The sequence below is a fragment of the Sus scrofa genome, chromosome 3 (genome assembly GCF_000003025.6).
Source record: "Sus scrofa isolate TJ Tabasco breed Duroc chromosome 3, Sscrofa11.1, whole genome shotgun sequence".
Lineage (NCBI taxonomy): Eukaryota > Metazoa > Chordata > Mammalia > Artiodactyla > Suidae > Sus > Sus scrofa.
The window spans coordinates 101285422-101301886 of NC_010445.4; the positions used below are offsets into that span (position 1 = coordinate 101285422).

At 36.1% G+C, this 16465-nt stretch overlaps 1 protein-coding gene across 5 annotated transcripts in view; it reads left to right on the top strand.

The window, feature by feature from the left end:
* The window catches only part of SOS1 (SOS Ras/Rac guanine nucleotide exchange factor 1), a 156490-nt gene that overhangs the window by 75854 nt on the left and 64171 nt on the right, over positions 1 to 16465 (top strand). For all 5 annotated transcript variants that reach the window (XM_021087586.1, XM_021087587.1, XM_021087589.1 and 2 more), the window contains exon 6: positions 2648 to 2791. In XM_021087586.1, the coding sequence (XP_020943245.1) occupies positions 2648 to 2791 (144 nt within the window). The remainder of the gene's footprint in view (positions 1 to 2647; positions 2792 to 16465) is intronic.

The window sequence follows — 16465 nt, forward strand, 5'->3', positions numbered from 1 at the left end:
AATTATACTGCAATCAAGTTGTTTAAAAACAGAAAAGGGGAGTTCCTGTCGCAGCACAGCGGAAACAAGTCTTGACTAGGAACCATGAGGTTTCAGATTCGATCCCTGGCCTCAGTCAGTAGGTTAAGAATCCGGTGTTGCTGTGAGCTATGGTATAGGTCGAAGATGCGGCTCGGATCTGCATTGCCGTGGCTGTGGTGTAGGCCAGCGGCTACAGCTCTGATTAGACCCCTAGCCTGGGAACCTCCAAGTGCCATAGATGTGGCCCTAAAAGGCAAAACACATACACACACGCAAAACCCAGAAAAGGGTAAAAGAATAGGCTAAGATTTCTTAGGACACATAAATCAAGAACCATAAAATTAAAAATTAATGAATTAAACTTCATTAAAATGAGAAACTTTGCTCTTCAAAAGCCATTATTAGCAAAATTAAAATATAAGCCACAGATTGGTGGAACCTATTTGAAATATCTAAAGAGGACTTGTATTCAGAATATATAAAGAACTTTTGCAATTCAGTAATTAGAAAAGCAGCCTCGGAGTTCCCGTCGTTGCTCAGTGGTTAACGAATCCGACTAGGAACCATGAGGTTGCGGATTCGGTCCCTGCCCTTGCTGAGTGGGTTAAGGATCCGGCGTTGCCGTGAGCTGTGGTGTAGGTTGCAGACGTGGCTCGGATCCCGAGTTGCTGTGGCTGTGGTGGAGGCTGGTGGCTACAGCTCGGATTCGACCCCTAGCCTGGGAGCCTCCATATACCACGGCCCAAGAAATAGCAAAAAGACAAAAAAAAAAAAAAAAAAAAAAAAAGAAAAGAAAAGCAGCCTGATATTTTTAAGTGGGCAAAAAATTTGAACACTCTATAAAAAGAAGATATACCAAGGAGCAAAAAGTGCATCAAAGAATGTGCTGGGGATCCAGTGTTGCCCTGGGCTGTGATGTGGGTCAATGGACACGGCTCAGATCCTGAGTTGCTGTGGCTGTGGCATGGGCCGACAGCTGTAGCTCCTGTCAACCCCTAGAACTGGGAGCTTCTGTGTGCCACAAGTGCAGCCCTAAAAAGCAAAAAAAAAAAAAAAGGAATGCTCATTAGTAGTCATATGGAAAATGCAAATTAGGACCATAATTAGATACTACTATACACTCATTAAAAAAGCTAAAATTGAAAAGACTGATAATACCAAATGTTAAAAAAGAATGTGGAGCAACTGCTTTTGGGAGTATAAGATCCCTATGTTGCTTCTGAGAAGGTAATGTGGTATATAAATACTTAGAAAAAGAGTTTGGTAGTTTCGTATAATACATATAATATGAACTGTAAGCTAGTCATACTTCCTAGCAGTTCCACTATGAAATCACACTTGAATAAAACATTCATTCAAAATAGATCAGTGGATTTTAATGTAGCAGTACAAAATTCATTTAATATTTCACATTGCAACTAACCTTTAAGAAGCTACCATTAATTGACTTGTATACTATCATGAATTGATATTCACTCCATATATATGAAATGCTCATAACAGGCAAATCCATTAAGATAGAAAGCAGGTGATTAGTGGTTGCCAGAGACCAGAGTGGGTGTGCAGAGAAAAATGGGAAGTGCTACTAAGGAATACGGCCTTTATTTCTGGGGTGATGAAGATGTACTAGGGTTTGATGTTGATGATTGAACAGTCTGTGAATATGTGAAAACCATTGAATAGTGCACTTTAAAAGGGCAAATATTGGAGTTCCCTACTGGCCTAGTGGTTAAGGATTTGGCATTGTCACTGCTACGGCTCAGGTTCGATCCCCAGCCTGGAAACTTATGCATGTTGGCCAAAAATAAATGAATAAATACATGGGAGAATTTTATGATAAGTGACTTAAATCTCAGTAGAAGAAGTATACAGAAAAAGAAAAATGTATTCACAATTACTTGAATAAACTGTTAAAATATTCCTCCCTTTTCCAAGTACATATCTTTATAAAGCTATATTTTTCTTCATGTACTTTAACTAAAACAATGTATCACAACAGATTGAATGCAAAAATACACCTGAAGCCAGCTGTCTTCTCTTAAGCTAGGTGTCAGAGATTTGCAAAAAATGTAAAACAGTGCCATTCTCACTAAGTTTATTTTAGAAAAATATAATTACTTTTAATACAAGTACTGTTTATTTGTTTATTGGCCACATCTGCAGCACATGAAAGTTCTTGGGCCAGGGATTGAACCAGCACCACAGCAGTGACCAGAGTCACTGCAATAGCAATGCCAGATTCTTAGCCTCCTATGCCATAAGGGAACTCCTATTGTTATTTTTAAATGAATTAAATGTTTTATAATTGTCTTGGTTTTAATTTCTAATATAGTAATTATTGATAGGAAATAATTCCTAATATAGCGAACAAAAGCCCTTTGGAGTTTTCAGAATTTTTAAGAGTATGGGGGAGTCCTGAGACCAAAAAGTTTAAGACTTAGAGAAATGTACCTGCAAATTTTACTTTACTGCAAAAGGAATTGTTTGCCTTTTACTTATATTTGTAAGTTAAGTCTTCTTATTGTATCTGCCATGTTAAATTTCATGATTATAAAATGACTTATTGGCTCAAAATTTGTTTTTATTTTATGGCTTAACTGAATTAATGTGTTCTTCCTCTCAACAGGATGTAGAAAATATATTTAGTCGTATAGTAGATATACATGAACTTAGTGTAAAGTTACTGGGCCATATAGAAGATACTGTAGAAATGACAGATGAAGGTAGTCCCCACCCATTAGTAGGAAGCTGCTTTGAAGACTTAGCAGAGGTAAGTGCTTTAATTATATACCAAAAAAAGATCTGCACCTGGAAGGCTGTTCATTTGTGTTAAAATTGGGATCTTAATTCTTGTTTCCAGCTAACAGATAGTAACTGCCAGTTACACAACTGTATTGCCCCTTTCTCAAAGGGTCATTGTCAACATTTGTTTCTATTAATCTTACAAAACTTAGAAAAAGTAGCCTTGTCCATTATAAAATAGCAGATCCCACAGAGGGAAGCATTTATAGCTGACGGTTAATTCACTATCTTGTATAGCAAGGCTAAGAAAAGATGATGAATGCTCTATCAGTGAAAAGGCCACAGAACTTGGACCTGAGGTCAGACTACTTGAGTTGCACTCTAAACTCTGCTACTTATTAGTTGTATGTAACCACAAGCAATTTACTTCACATCTCTAAATGTCCATATCTATATTTGTAAAATAGGATAATAATATGACTCAGGATTTTTGTGATAAATAATATACCTGAAGTATTTAGTTAACCACCTTCATACAGCTACTCAATATATGTTAACTGCATTATTATTTAGAATAGGAGGGATGAAGTGAACAGGAAAATAAAATCCAGGACCTAGATGATTCAGATATAGGGATAAGAAAAATGGTGATTTCCTCCTTAATATTTCAACTGCGAAATAAATGAGTCAGTCCTAATAAGTTATCCTTGATAGTCATTCTGAAATTTATAGCTCTTGCTTTTATTCAGTTTCTAAAATGTGTATCTTTTATTATAACTCAGAATTTAGTTTATCTAACAAAAAAATTAGGACTTTCAGGAAAATAATATGCTAAATTTAAGCTTCACTACAGCCCCTCAGTCTTGCTTCAAACAAATTGAAATCATAATGTATAAAAAGAAAAAAGGGAAGTTCCTGCTGTGTTGCAGTGGGTAAGAATTTGACTGCAGGGAAGCAGGTTGCTGCAGAGGTGTGGGTTTGATCCTTGGCCAAGCCAGTGCAGCAGGTTAAAGGATCTGACCTTGCTGCAGCTGCAGTGTAGGTCTCAGCTACAGCTCAGATTCAGTCCTTGGCAGTGTGTGTGTGTGTGTGTGTGTGTGTGTGTGTGTGTGTGTGTGTGAGAGAGAGAGAGAGAGAGAGAGAGAGAGAGAGAGAGAGAGAGAGAGAGATCACTGGCTTTTCTTAGTGGATTAAGGATCTGTGTTGCTGTGCCTGTGGTATTGGCTGGCAGCTACAGCTCTGATTTGACCCCTAGCCTGGGAACTTCCATATGCCACACGTGCAGCCCCAAAAAAGAAAGGAAAAAAAGAAGAAACAAGATCAGAAATGGAATATACATTCAAGGTCGTGACCTCTGGTAGCTGAGTGTTTAGCTCCTAAGGATGATGAAGACTAAATGTACTCTGTGAAAGTGAGCAAGACTTCTTGCTCTAAGACCTTGATTATAATAGGATACTGGGGAAATGTGCCAACCTGCTGCCTATAAGGTTTTATAGAAAGTTTAGACTGGAGGTTGGAAGACAAAAACACTACCTTAAAACAATTAAACCTCAAAATTTAACAAAACATTCCGTGATAATAAGCCAGTATGATTACAGAGCCTAAAATCCAAAAATCGTTTTAAGAGCAAGTTCCTGTCTGGAAAAGTGTTCATAAAGAGATGAGAAAGAAGAAAAGGAAACCAAAAATTAAAAACCTCCCTCTAAGAAGTTTCATATATACAAAATTCCAAATGTAAGACAAATATTAATGCTCAGAATGATATCTAACAAAGTCAATTATTAGAATATGAATTCATTCCAGATGAAATTAACTTGTATAATAGATTTCTTATAATTTTGTACAAAATCAATTTGCACAAAATTAATTTTGTATAATACAAAGAGTTTAAAACTTGGATGCTCAAAGGGATACATGAAGGAATATGATCCATTTGTAAAGAAAACATTGTGAAACAAAACAGGTGGAAAGGAAACAAGAGGAAATGAAATAAGTATCAAAAGAAACAATTAGAGATATTGGGAATTAAATATATAGGCATTGAAATAAAAGCTGTTTGTGTAATTGAGGAGTTCACTGAGACTATGACACAGAGAGACCAAGATAAGAATATTAAATTCCAGTTAAAAATGATAAACCAAAAGGTTTTTAATATACATCTAATAGGAGTTACAGGCAAAGAATGATGGAGGAGTAATATATGAAGAGATAAAAATTGAGAATTTTCCAGAGATGAAGACACAGGATTTCAGATCAAAAATAAATTCCAAATATAGCACAGGATAAATGAAAATAAACTCATAGCCAAAAACATTGTAATAAAACTATAGAACATCAACGATAAAGAGAAAGTCTTAAAAGCTGTGAGAAAGAAAAGAGAATGTAACCTGAAAAAGAACTACAGTTAGACTGATAGGAAGTTTGTTGTTTTTTTTTTTAACAATAGAGGCTAGCAGTCAGTTGAGTGATAATCTTCCCAGTATTAAGACAAATAGAATTTTCTGCCCAATTAAGCTTTTATTCAAGAAGTTAGTACAGGAGTTCCCATCGTGGCGCAGCGGAAACAAATCCGACTAGGAACCACGAGGTTGCGGGTTCGATCCCTGGCCTCACTCGGAGGGTTAAGGATCTGGCGTTGCCATGAGCTGTGGTATAGGTTGCAGACACGGCTCAGATCCTGCGTTGCTGTGGCTGTGGTGTAGGCTAGCAGCAATAGCTCGCATTAGACAGCTAGCCTGGGGACCTCCATATGCCACGGGTATGGCCCTAAAAGGACAAAAGACAAAAAAAAAAAAAAAAAAAAAAAAAGTACAAAATTTAAAATAATAAACCTTACAGAGACAAATATTAGAGATCTTCATGACCTTGGAATTGGCAAAGATTCCTTAAACGGGACACAGAATCATTAACTTTAAAAGAAGGGATTGATAAATTGGACTTCGTTAAGTGTAGGAACTTCTGTTCATCAATAGACAAAATTAAGCATGAAAAGACAAGCTATAGACTGGGAGACAATATTTGTAATATATATAGCTAACGAAAGGAATCATATCCAGGGTATGTAAAGAACTCCTACAGATAAATAGCTGTAAGACAGCTTTGTTTTTTTCAATAACAGACTAAAGACCTGATTAGGTACTTCCTAAAAGAAAAGATGTTCAGTATCATCATTAGCAAAGAAATGCAGTTTAAAACTTTAGAGCAGTTGAAATTCTACATTGTTGGGGGAAGGGGTGTAAATTGGTACAGACACTCTGGAAAACTGGCATATCTATCAAAGCCGAGGATACAGTGTACCCTGTGATCCAAGAGTTTCACTCTTGGGTATATAACAAGCAAAAATGAATGCCCATATGTACCAAAAGACATATTCAAGAATGTTCAAAGCAGGTTTATTTATGATAGATGATTTGTGTTGTATTCACAGTGAGATGCTCTCTGACAATAAAAAAGAATGAACTACTGATTTTTCCCCCTTTTTTTGGCTGTTCTGCAACATATGGAGATCCCAGGCCAGAGATCAGATACCTAAGCTGCAACAGTGGCAGCGCTGGATCCGTTAACCCACCATGCCAGGTCAGGGATTGAACCTGTGTCCTTTCGCTGCAGAGACACTGCCCATCCTGTTGTACCACAGTGAGAACTCCACTACTGATTTTTTTAAAAAGACCACATGGAGTTCTCTTGTGGCTCAGCAGGTTAAGGATCTGGTGTTTTTACCTTAGGCTTTCGTCACTGCTGTGGCACAGGTTCCCTGGCCTGGGAACTTCCACATGTGGTGGTTGTGGCCCAAAAAAAGGGAAGATACTGTTGAGTGAAATGGGAAAACTCAAAATACTATATAAGTTCATTTGTGGGAAGTTCAAAAATAAAACAGATCTTTGGGAATAGAGGTTGTTATAGTAGTGGTTGACTCTTGAACATGAAGAAGCTTGTCCAAGATGCTGGTTTTTTGTTTTTCTCTCTGGGTGGTGATTACACAGAAACATTGTATGCATGTGTAAAAATTCACTAAATTGTGGACTTCATATAACTTATACCTCAGTTTAACAAAAAATGAGAGGGAAAAGTGAGAAACAAATAAAAATAGACATATATGACCAAAAGCGTTTACTACCCATAGGCCCTCACTACAAGAAGTATTAAAGGGTGTTCTTTAACAAGAGGGGAAGTTATACTTAGAGAAAAGTCAAGGAATATAAGATCTTACAGTGAGGAATATGTTGGTAAATTTTATAAGCTACTGAATATTTTAAAAACGGAACTATTTTTTTTAAATTACAAACTAAATTTCTAGGCACTTAAAGTGGGCTTGTATTCAGAAGATAAGAACAACTTTAAACTGTCTTTAAAATTAAGAAAAATTTAGGAGTTCCCATCATGGCTCAACAGAAACGAATCCTACCAGCAACCATGAGGTTGTGGGTTTGATCCCTGGCCTCTCAGTGGGTTAAGGATCCGGCATTGCCATGGGCTATGGTGTAGCTCAAAGATGTGGTGTAGTTCGGATCCCACATTGCTGTGGCTGTGGTGTAAGCCAGCAGCCATAGCTCCGATTGGACCTCTAGCCTGGAAACCTCCATACGCCACAGGTGTGGCCCTAAAAAGCAAAAAAAAAAAAAAAAAAGGAGAAAAGAAAAATTTAGAGAGTTCCTCTTCTGGCTTAGTAGGTTAAGAACCCAACTAGTATTTATGAGGATGTGGGTTCAATCCTTGGCCTTGCTCAGTGGGTGAAGGATCCAGCATTGCTACAAGCTGTGGTGTAGGTCTCAGATGTGGCTTGGATCTGGCATTACTATGGTTGTGGTGTAAGCCGGCAGCTGCAGCTCTGATTTGACCCCTAGCTTGGGAACCTCCATATGCCACAGGTGCAGCCCTAAAAAAGAAAACAATAAAATAAAAATTAAGAAAAAAATTTATAGGTAATAAACTATTTGATTTTTTTAAACATTTAGGCAGATCATTAAAAGAATAGAAATACTACCTGTAGCTTACAACATGTAAGAACTATAGGAACACTTTTTATCATTTCCACTGATGATAGGAAAGAATAATAAAGGAAAGAAAAATAGTGATAATGAAAACAGAATAGAGTCATCACCCCACATATCCATGGGGAATTGGTTCCCAGGAATCCCCTTCCCCTGTCGGAATTTGTGTCTGCTCAAGTAACCTCATGTGAAACTGTATAGTGCATTTGGCCTTCTGTATCAGCAGTTGAGGAACCCACAGATACAGAGGGCCGACCGTAATATACAAAGAAATCCAACTACATTGGACTACTATACTACTAACGCAGTATATGTAAACGGATGAAACTTGCCTCTTTAAAGGAAATAATTATTTTTTATTTTTTAAAGGTGCATTTTATGTAACTTGTAAGAGACGTACACAGAACAGAACCACAGAAATATGTAAAATAAAGGGATTGAAAAATCATAACATAAAAGCAAATAAATGGAAGCTAGTATATAAATATCAATTGATATAATTAAAAAAGGTAAGCTTGGGCAGGGGGAATGTTAGTGAGAGTAGAGAGGAACACTACCTAAATAGGAAAAGGGGCAGTATCATGAAGCTATAACAATGTGTATGTGCCTGGTTATAAAGCCTCAAAATACAAGAGGTAGGAGTGACAGAATTGCAAGGTGAAATGGGAAAATACACCATTATGGTAGGAAATTATACCATATCGCTATCAGAAACAAAACAAGATTAAGGCTATAGAAGATTTGAATAGGAACATGATTAAGTTTGATCATATATATGGATGATTCTAGGTTCTTTTCAAGATGTAAATTATATTACAAAAGTGGGCTACAGTGTTAGATTAAAAAGGAAGTCTTAAATTTCATATAATAGCATATAAAATGTCTTTTCTGACTGAAATTGCAATCACAGTGATACGTATAGGCTTTTTAGGGCCACACCTGTGGCATATGGAAGTTCCCAGGCTAGGTAGGCTCAAATTGGAGCTGCAGCTGCCGGCCTACACCACAGCCACAGCAGTGCAGGAGCTGAGCCAGGTCTGTGACCTATACCACAGTTCATTGCAACATCGGATACCTGACCCACTGAGCGAGGCCAAGGATCAAACCTGTGTCCTCATGGATACTAGTCAGGTTCATTTCTGCTGTGCCGCAATGGGAACTCTCACACAGTAAATATATTTTTTTAAAAAAAATTGGAAACCTTAAAAATGAGTTTCTAATTCTCTTGTGAGTTTGAGGCAATGACAGTGAAAATTTCAAAATACTTAAAACTGAACAAAAGTGAAAAAGTACTATGTAAACAAACTTTGTAAGATGAAGCTAAAGCAATGCATAAAGAGAAACTTACAATTTTAGACAAGTATTTTTGAAAGTAGAAATAACTAAAAATAAATGAGTAAAGGTTTCAACCTAGGAAACAGGAAAGATAAGGTAAATTTGAGAGACAATAATAATAGAAACAACAGAAAGGAGGTAATAGAAGAACAGAATTAATGAACTAGATAGCATACAGTAGATATTTCAAAACTTCTGGTAATGTTGATCAAAAGAGAAAAAAGGAAAAGCGTAAATATTAGGAACAAAGAGTTATAACTACAGATTGCAATTTTTATTTTTTTATTCTTATTTTTGCTTTTTTGTCTTTAGGGCTGCACCCACAGCAAATGAAGGTTCCCAGGTTAGGGATCAAATCAGAGTTATAGCTGCAGCCTACATCCTAGCCACAGCAACTTGGGATCCAAGCCGAGTGTGCAGCCTACACCATAGCTCACAGCAAAGCCAGATCCTTAACCCACTGAGCAAGTCCAGGGATAGAATCTGCATCCTCATGGATGCTAGTCAGATTCATTTCTGCTGAGCCATGATGGGAGCTCCAGATGGCAAATTTTGAAATCATGTAGGAATACTAAGATGCACTTAAAATTTTTGAGAACTTGGATGGACTGATTAACTTTAAAAAATTTTTTTAAATAGGAAAACTGACCTAAGAAACATATATCCTAATTAAATTAAAAACCATTAAACATTAAAATATCAACTCTGTGTTTCAACAAATGACTTGAGGCATACATTGGTGCTACGAGTTTTACCAGTCTTCAAGAAACAGTTAATCTTACTCTTAAAAATTGTCCCCTGCAAAAGGCTCCACTCAGTTTAGAACTATAGGAGTTCCTCTTGTGGCTCAGCAAATTAAGAACTTGACTAGTATCCATGAGGATGCAGGTTCAACCCCTGGCCTTACTCATTGGTTTAAGGATTCAGGGTTGCTGCAAACTCCAGTGTAGGTCGCAGATGCGGCTTGGATCCTGTATTTCTGTGGCTGAGGTGTAAGCCAGCAGTTGCAGCTCTTATTTGACCTCTAGCCTGGGAACTTCCATATACTGCAGGCATGGCACTAAAAAGCAAAAAGAAAAAGAGAAAAAGAAAGAAAATCATAAAATAGGTTCATAAGGATGATCAAAAATAGGGACACACTAGAACAAACAATCCAAAAAATTTTAGGGAACCATAAAAGGCCCAGAATTGCGAAGGCAATCCTGAGGGAAAAAAACCAAGCAGGAGGCATAACTCCCCCAGACTTCAAACAATATTACAAAGCTACAGTAATCAAGATAGTGTGGTATTGGTACAAAGACATATGAGACCAATGGAACAGAATAGAGAACCCAGAAATACACCCAGACACCTATAGTCCATTAATCTTAGGCAAAGGAGAAATTAGTATAAAATGGGGAAAAGACAGTCTCTTCAGCAAGTGGTGCTGGAAAAACAGGACAGCTGCCTGTAAATCAATGAAACCAGAATACCCCCTCACACCATGCACAAAAATTAACTCAAAAATGGCTTAAAGACTTTAACATAAGATAAGACACCATAAAACCCCTAGAAGCGAACATAGGCAAAACATTCTCTGACATCAACTGTACAAATATTTTCTTAGGTCAGTCTCCCAAGGCAGTAGAAATAAAAACAAAAATAAACCAATGAGACCTAATCAAATTTTACAAGCTTTTGCACAGCAAAGAAAACCATTAAAAAAATGAAAAGACAATCTAAAGAATGGGAGAAAATGGTTGCAAATGATGCAGTTGACAAGGGCTGAATCTCCAAAATATACAAAGAATTTAACAACAACAAAAAAACCCAATTGAAAGATGGGCAGAAGAGCTACAGAGACATTTCTCCAAAGAAGACATATGGATGGCAAACAGGCATATGAAAAAATGCTCAATTTCACTAATTACTAGATAAATGCAATCACACCTACAAAGAGGTACTACCTCACCCTGATCAAAATGGCTGCAATGAATAAGTCTACCAATAACAAATTCTGGAGAGGGTGTGGAGAAAAGGGAACCCTCCTTCACTGTTGGTGGGAATGTAAATTGATACAACCACTATGGAAAACAGTATGGAGGTACCTCAGAAAACTAAATATAGAGCTACTGTATGATCCAGCAATCCCATCCCTGGGCATCTATCCAGAGAAAACTTTCATTCAAAAAGATACATGTACCCTATGCTCATTGCAGCACTGGTCAACGATTGTCAAGACGTGGAACCAACCTAAATGTCCATCAGCAGATGAATGTATTAAGAAGATGTGGTGCATATACACAATGGAATACTAGTCAGCCATAAAAAAAGAAAGAAATATGTGGCTCAGCAGAAAGGAATCTGACTAGTATTCATGAGTGAGTGGATTTGATTTCTGGCCTCACTCAGTGGGTTAAGGATCCAGCGTTGCTGTGAGCTGTGGTATAGGTCACAGACGCAGCTTGGATCCCACATCATTGTGTCTGTGGTGTAGGGCGGTAGCTGCAGCTCCAATTTGACCCCTAGTCTGGGAACTTCCATATGCCTCGGATGTGGTCCTAAAAAGTAAAAAAAAAAAATTTAAAAAGAAATAACAACCATTTGCAGCAACATGGATGTAACTAGAGATTCTCATACTAAGTGAAGTCAGTCAGAAAGAGAAAGACAAATACCATATGATTTCACTTATTTGTGGGATCTAAAATATGGTGCAGATGAACTTATCTACAGAACAGAAACAGACTTAACAGGAGAACAAATTTGTGGTTACTGAGGGGGAGGAAGTAGGCTGGGAAGAAGAGCTAGACATTTAGCTATTGGAGTTTTGGGTTAGTCAATGCAAACTATTACATTTAGAATGGATGAGCAATGAGGTCCTACTGTTAAGCACAGGGACTATATCCAATTACTTGTGATAGAATGTGATGGAAGATAATATGCAAAAAAGATATATATATATATGTATGTATGACTGGGTCACTGCTATATAGCAGAAATTGACAGAACATTGTAAATCAACTCTAATTTTTTAAAAATAGGGACACAAAAAGGAACTCAGTTTATCAGGATTATGTAATATTATCAAAACTGGATAAGAGTAATACAAGAAAAAATATGAACAACCCTCACATATTGACAAAAATGGCAAAGTTCATTCACCAGTTTATAATACAGTATAACACTGTAACTAGTATGATATATCTTAGGAAGTTTTCTCTTAAGCAGTTAAAAATTTTAAGAAAGTTAATGTAATATTTCACATTAACATTAAAATCTCAACAAATAAAAAACATAAAGTTAAACATCCTTTCAGGAATTTTTTTTGAGCAAAGTAGAAGTAGATAGGACTTTTCTTGATCTCTTAAAGGATGTCTATCAAAAGCTATAAAAGCTGTACTTAATGACTAAGCTGTAGGAGAATGCCATTAGGACTACTAATTTAGCACTCTAATAGAGGTACTAGTCAAAAAACAGAATAGGAGAGACAAAACTGTCCTATTTGTAGTCAACATGGTGTCTATATAGCAATCTAAGAAAATTTATACAGTATTGGAACTTGTTAGGCAAGTTTAGTATAGTCGCCAGATAAAAGATGGAACAGATAAAAATTGGTGGCATTTTGAGTTCCCTGGTGGCTTAGTGGTTAAGGATTTGGTGTTGTCACTGCTGTGGCTTGGGTTTACTTCTTGACTCAGATTTGATCCTTGGCCTGGGAACTTCTACATGCCAGAGGAAGAGTCAAAAAGCAATAATGGGGAGTTCCCATTATGGTGCAGCAGAAACAAATCTGACTAGGAACCATGAGGTTGTGGGTTTGATCCCTGGCCTTGCTCAGTGGGTTAAAGATCCGGCGTTGCCATGAGCTGTGGTGTAGGTTGCAGACAGCTCAGATCCTGCATTGCTGTGGCTGTGGCATAGGCTGGCAGCTACAGCCCCAGTTTGACCCCTAGTCTGGGAACCTCCATATGCCGCAGGTGCGGCCCTAAAAAGACAAAAGACGATAGTAATAATAATAACAATTGATAGCATTACTATGCTCAGTTCCAACCCATTGAATGTATAATATTAAAGGAGAAAATCTCCATTCTCTGTAGAAACAAAACTGAAAGGTATTCAGAAATAACCCTAATAAACATGTGCAAAACATTTGTTAAGAAAATCGTAAAATAATTAGATTCCTAAATGGAAATACATTCCATTTTCATGGATGGAAAGACTCAGTATTGTATTGATGCCACTGTCCTCAAATAATCTGTAAATCCAGTACATAGCTGATCCTAAAATTCACTTGGAAGAGTGAAGGGATAAAAATAATAATTTTGAGACAACAAGGCCCAATAGCATCGAGAACTATATTCAATATCCTTTAATAAACCATAATGGAAAAAGAAAAAAAAAACAATTTTGAGGAATAACAAGTCGAGAGCACTTGTCCTACTAGATTTTAAGACGTATTACAAAACCAGAGTAAATAAGAGAGTAGTATTGACAATTAGTGGAACAGAATAGAGTGCTCTGAAAAAAAATGTGCATATACACGTGATATGTGACAGAGATTACATTTTAATCTATAGAGAAAGAACAAACTAATAAATGATGCTGGGTCAAAATTGGTTGTCCATATGGAAACTTAGCTCACACCATACACAAAATTTCTCAATAGCTTAAATCTAAAAATGTAAAGCAAAACTTTAGAAATTCAGAAGAAAATACAGAACATATGTATCACTTGAAGTAAGAAGGTTTTCTTAAAAAACACAGAAAAAAAAGAACACATAGTGTAAATCATAAAAGAAGATATTAAAACTTTAAAACATATTCACAAAAAAACCCATGAAGTTATGAGAAGCACAAAAGAAAGAACCCCTTACCTAATGCCATATAAACATAAACTCAAAATGGATCAGAGACCTTATGTAAGAGCTAAAATTAGCAAACTCATAGACCTTGGCTTTGTAAAGGATTCTTAGATATGACGCCAATAGCATGAGTTACAAAAGAAAAAAATACTAATTTAGACTTAAAATTTAAAACTTTGGTGCTTCAAAGGACATAAAAGTAAAAAGACAGCATATAGAACAGGAGAAAATACTTGTGGTCATCTATCCAATAATATCTGATACACACCGATATATTCAGTGTATATAAAGAACTCTTACAAAAAGGCAAACACCCCAGTTTTAAAATGGGCAAAGAATTTGAATAGAAATTCTCCAAAAAAGTCTCCAGATGGCCAAAAGCACATGAAAAGATGCTTAGAATCTTTAGTCATAAGTGAAATGCAAATCAAAACCATTATAAAATAACACTTCACACTCACTAAGATGGCTAGAATTTAGAAAAATGGGGGGAACGGGGGGATAGCAAGTGTTGATGAGGATGTGGAGAAATTGTTACTTTCATACTTTGCTGGTGGGAATGTAAAATGGTACAATTGCTGTAGAAAACAATTTGACAGTTCCTTAAAAAATTAAGGAATTACCATATGATCTAGCAATTCCAAAAGGCTGCATACTGTATAATTCCTTTTATATGATTTTCATGAAATGAAAAACTATTGAGATGCAGAACACATTAGTGGTTGCTGGGTGTTAAAGAGGTGGCTGTGATGGGAGGGAGGAAGTTGTGGCTATAAAAGGGCAACAAGAGAGATACTTGTGGTGAATGGCTGGGTTGTGATATTGCACTGTATTGTACTATTGCAAGAAGTTACCACTCGGGGGAATTGGGTAGTGTGCATACAGAATCTTTCCATGTTACTTCTTACAATTGCCTATGAACCTAAATTATCTTTTGCCTAAACAAAGATATATTTATATAGTAGAATATTACATAGAGTTTGAAATAAATAAACTGTAAGGAACTATATGAATCAAATTGGATAAATCTTTAAAATAACTTTTTGTTTTTTTATGTGATAAAAAAACCAGAATTTATCACATCTGTAGTTGTATAATGATCATAACAATGCAGTTTCACAGGATTTCCATCCCATAACCCAAGTACATCCCCCCACCCCCCAAATTGTCTCCTCCAGAGATCATAAGTTTTTCAATATCTGTGAGTCATCATCTGTTCTGCAAAGAAGTTCAGTATGTTCTTTTTTCAGATTCCACATGTCAGTGAAAGCATTTGATATTGGTGTCTCGTTGTATGGCTGACTTCACTTAGCATGATAATTTCTAGGTCCATTCATGTTGCTAAAAATGCTGGTATTAAATAACTTTGTAAAAACCAAATTGCAGAAGAATACACTGTTGGTGTATGTTTACATTATGACATTTATGTCGAATTTGAGACCATTGCTTTGTCTTTTGATACATTTATAATTATGATATAAACACATACTTGGAAATTATAAAAATCACATTCAGAACAGTGATTTCCCCTGGAGATAAGCAGGAGCAGAATTATCTTCTGAAAGGCAGCCTAGGAGGATTAAATATCTGTGTTGTTTTATTCCTTTTAAAAAAGCTGAAGTATTATAAAATGTTGAGCTTTTTTGAGCTAGATGGTGAATATAGATATGCTGTCCTCTGTACTTTCCTATGTTTAGAATAGTGTGTATTTTTAAATTGTTAATACACAATTGTGATAGATTTATTGATAATTTTTAATGCATATTATAAGTATTGCATTTAACTAGTTAGGTGGTCATACTATCACCTATTAACTTATACATGAGTTTTTAGAATGCTTGCCCTTCTACAAATTTATCCTCAAGAATAAAAACTATGAAAGTTTGGATTCCCAGTTACTTGTCACTTTTTCTGTCTTGAAATTAGCTATTTTAGAATGATAATACTAGATACCATTTATTCAGTGTTTACTATGTGTATATACTATTATAAGAAGTTTACATATGATAGCTCATTTTCTAAAAACATCTCCTTGAAGTAGGTATTATCCGCATTTTCCAGTGAGGAAACTTGGCTAAGACTAAATAGTTTGTAAAAGATCACAAAGTTAATAAGTAGTTCCATCAGAAGTGGAACCTGGTTCTCTATGACTCTAAAGTTAAGCTTTAGAGTTACACTGTGTAGCCTTGACTTTATGTATATAATTGTCATAAAAATTCTGTAATAGAGTTTGGAAAGGGAGGAAGGCAAACATCTACTCTGTATGATAAGTTTAAGAATTCAAGAGACTTAAAATATAAGCGTCTAATCACATTTTTACTCCTTTTCTCTCCAGTCCACTCTATTCCTGACTCCCTCCTATTGTTGTTGAAAACCTACTATCCATCCCTGTAAAATCTACAATGTACTGCAATTTCCATTGATATATTATTATAGAAATTTTCAGTTGAGAAAACATTTGAAGGAATTGAAATGGTTCAGGGATTTAGGGTGACTTGTAACTTCATATCCCATATTTCATTTTACAAAGAACAG